Source organism: Montipora capricornis, chromosome 13, assembly GCF_036669925.1.
Source record: "Montipora capricornis isolate CH-2021 chromosome 13, ASM3666992v2, whole genome shotgun sequence".
In the NCBI taxonomy this organism is placed as follows: domain Eukaryota; kingdom Metazoa; phylum Cnidaria; class Anthozoa; order Scleractinia; family Acroporidae; genus Montipora; species Montipora capricornis.
The window spans coordinates 7,974,816-7,976,517 of NC_090895.1; the positions used below are offsets into that span (position 1 = coordinate 7,974,816).

The following is a 1,702-nucleotide window of genomic DNA, read 5'->3' on the forward strand; positions in this document are numbered from 1 at the left end:
AAAGAGCTGGATGTCTCTATCTTAAAAGTTTGAACGGCTCTCTTCAGAGCCAAATCACAAGGAAAAATATTGATTTTAGTCTAGTTTTTAGATATTCTGTGCTACATGTATATCATGGATGTGAGGGTAAAAGTGCGCACATAATATGGAGCCTCGCTCTGTTGTGCTACCACCACCACAGACAGTTTCTCTGATGAGGTGAAAGTGATCAAATAAATAAATAAATAAATAAATAAATATGGGATTTGCATGAAGCAAATTCATTATGAATTAGAATTCTGCTTTGGTTTGGCAGACCACTCGCCAAAAACTGTGTTTTAAATCGATGTCAGCTATACAGGTAGTACAGTTACCTCATGACCTCATCAACTGGATTTTTTCTCTTAGCAATATCTCGACCATTATAATACAAGGTTGCAACTGCCTCCTTTGCATCCCTTCCTGCTCTTCCAGTCTCCTGGAAATATTCCTCCATGGTCTTTGGAACTCCAATATGGATGACTTTTCTGATATCAGGTATATCAACACCAATACCGAAAGCAACGGTGACAAAGAGAACTCTGGTTTTACAAACTCCTTGAATAATCTCAGCCAGAATACGGTCCTTTTCATGTTGTGGATATTCTGCATGAAATTGTGCAAACAGGCGATTTCTTGATGCCTGTTCAGCACCTACAGGATAGTACTGAGATTTGGCTAGAAATTGACTGAAGTAAAGAAATGCATCAGAGCAAGTGGCAAGGTTACCATAAACAATAGTCAGGGGCATCCTTATTTTCTTCTCCAATAACTCCTTTGCCAGAGGTTCCAGAACTGCAGTCACCCTTTCCTCCCCACTTGATGGTCTAACTTTACTCTCATAAAAAATATTCTCTCGGTCAGGATTAGCTTGAATTACAACTGCTTCATTCAGCTTGAGGGAATCCTTAATAAATTCCTGAGTTGCTCTTGTAAAAGTAGCAGTTAAGGCAACATGAGGAATACTTGGGAATACACTGCTAAGAACATCCAGTTTTCCATAAGCAGGACGAAAATTTTTCCTGTACAAAATAAGAAAAGTTTAATAATAAATTCAAATGGAAAATCGAAATTTCAGGTTGTTATATTGTTGTGAGATTATACACCACTCAATTACAACGAAGCATACAATGTAACTGTAACTCAAAGTTTAAGTATCAGTGTGTCAATTTTTAGGGGCACCCTAAAAGAAAATTTTATCAAAGTTTTTGACTGTATTTATTCTGAGGTCTTAGATGCTTCACGCCCTTTTCAGGTATACACAAAAAAGTAAGGACTGGTTAACTGTTTGAAATTTTTGGCTCAAAGCTGACCTTATGTTACACCTTGTCGTAAGTGTCAGAGTTGATATATTGCAAAGAAAATAAAATAAAATCTGAATATCACGTAATGGAGGTCCTCATCCAAAAGCTCATTCCTTAAATGACCCCGGTCACAACAAATGGGTGGGTCTCCTTTATAATAAGTAGTCTCTGCTGCATTTGTTGAATTTAACCTGCCCAGCAATTGAATAAACATACCTGCCAACCCCAGATAAAGGAAAATCTGGAAGTCTGGAGACTCATTAAAAAGAAATAAAATAATGAGATTCAACTTTCACCTAATTCTTGTCACTAATTTGCCAAACTTGCACTGGAAACTTTAAGGTGGCGCCACATTACTGCACCACATTACTGCAGGGACT

General features: G+C 37.4%; 1 protein-coding gene across 1 annotated transcript in view; it reads right to left on the reverse strand.

Moving 5' to 3' along the window:
- Window positions 1-349: 349 nt before the first annotated feature.
- LOC138030424 (putative ATP-dependent DNA helicase Q1) overlaps window positions 350-1,702 on the reverse strand; it is a 2,242-nt gene continuing 889 nt past the window's right edge. Inside the window, exon 2 of the mRNA XM_068878339.1 lies at window positions 350-1,040. Coding sequence (XP_068734440.1) covers window positions 350-1,040 — 691 coding nt within the window. The remainder of the gene's footprint in view (window positions 1,041-1,702) is intronic.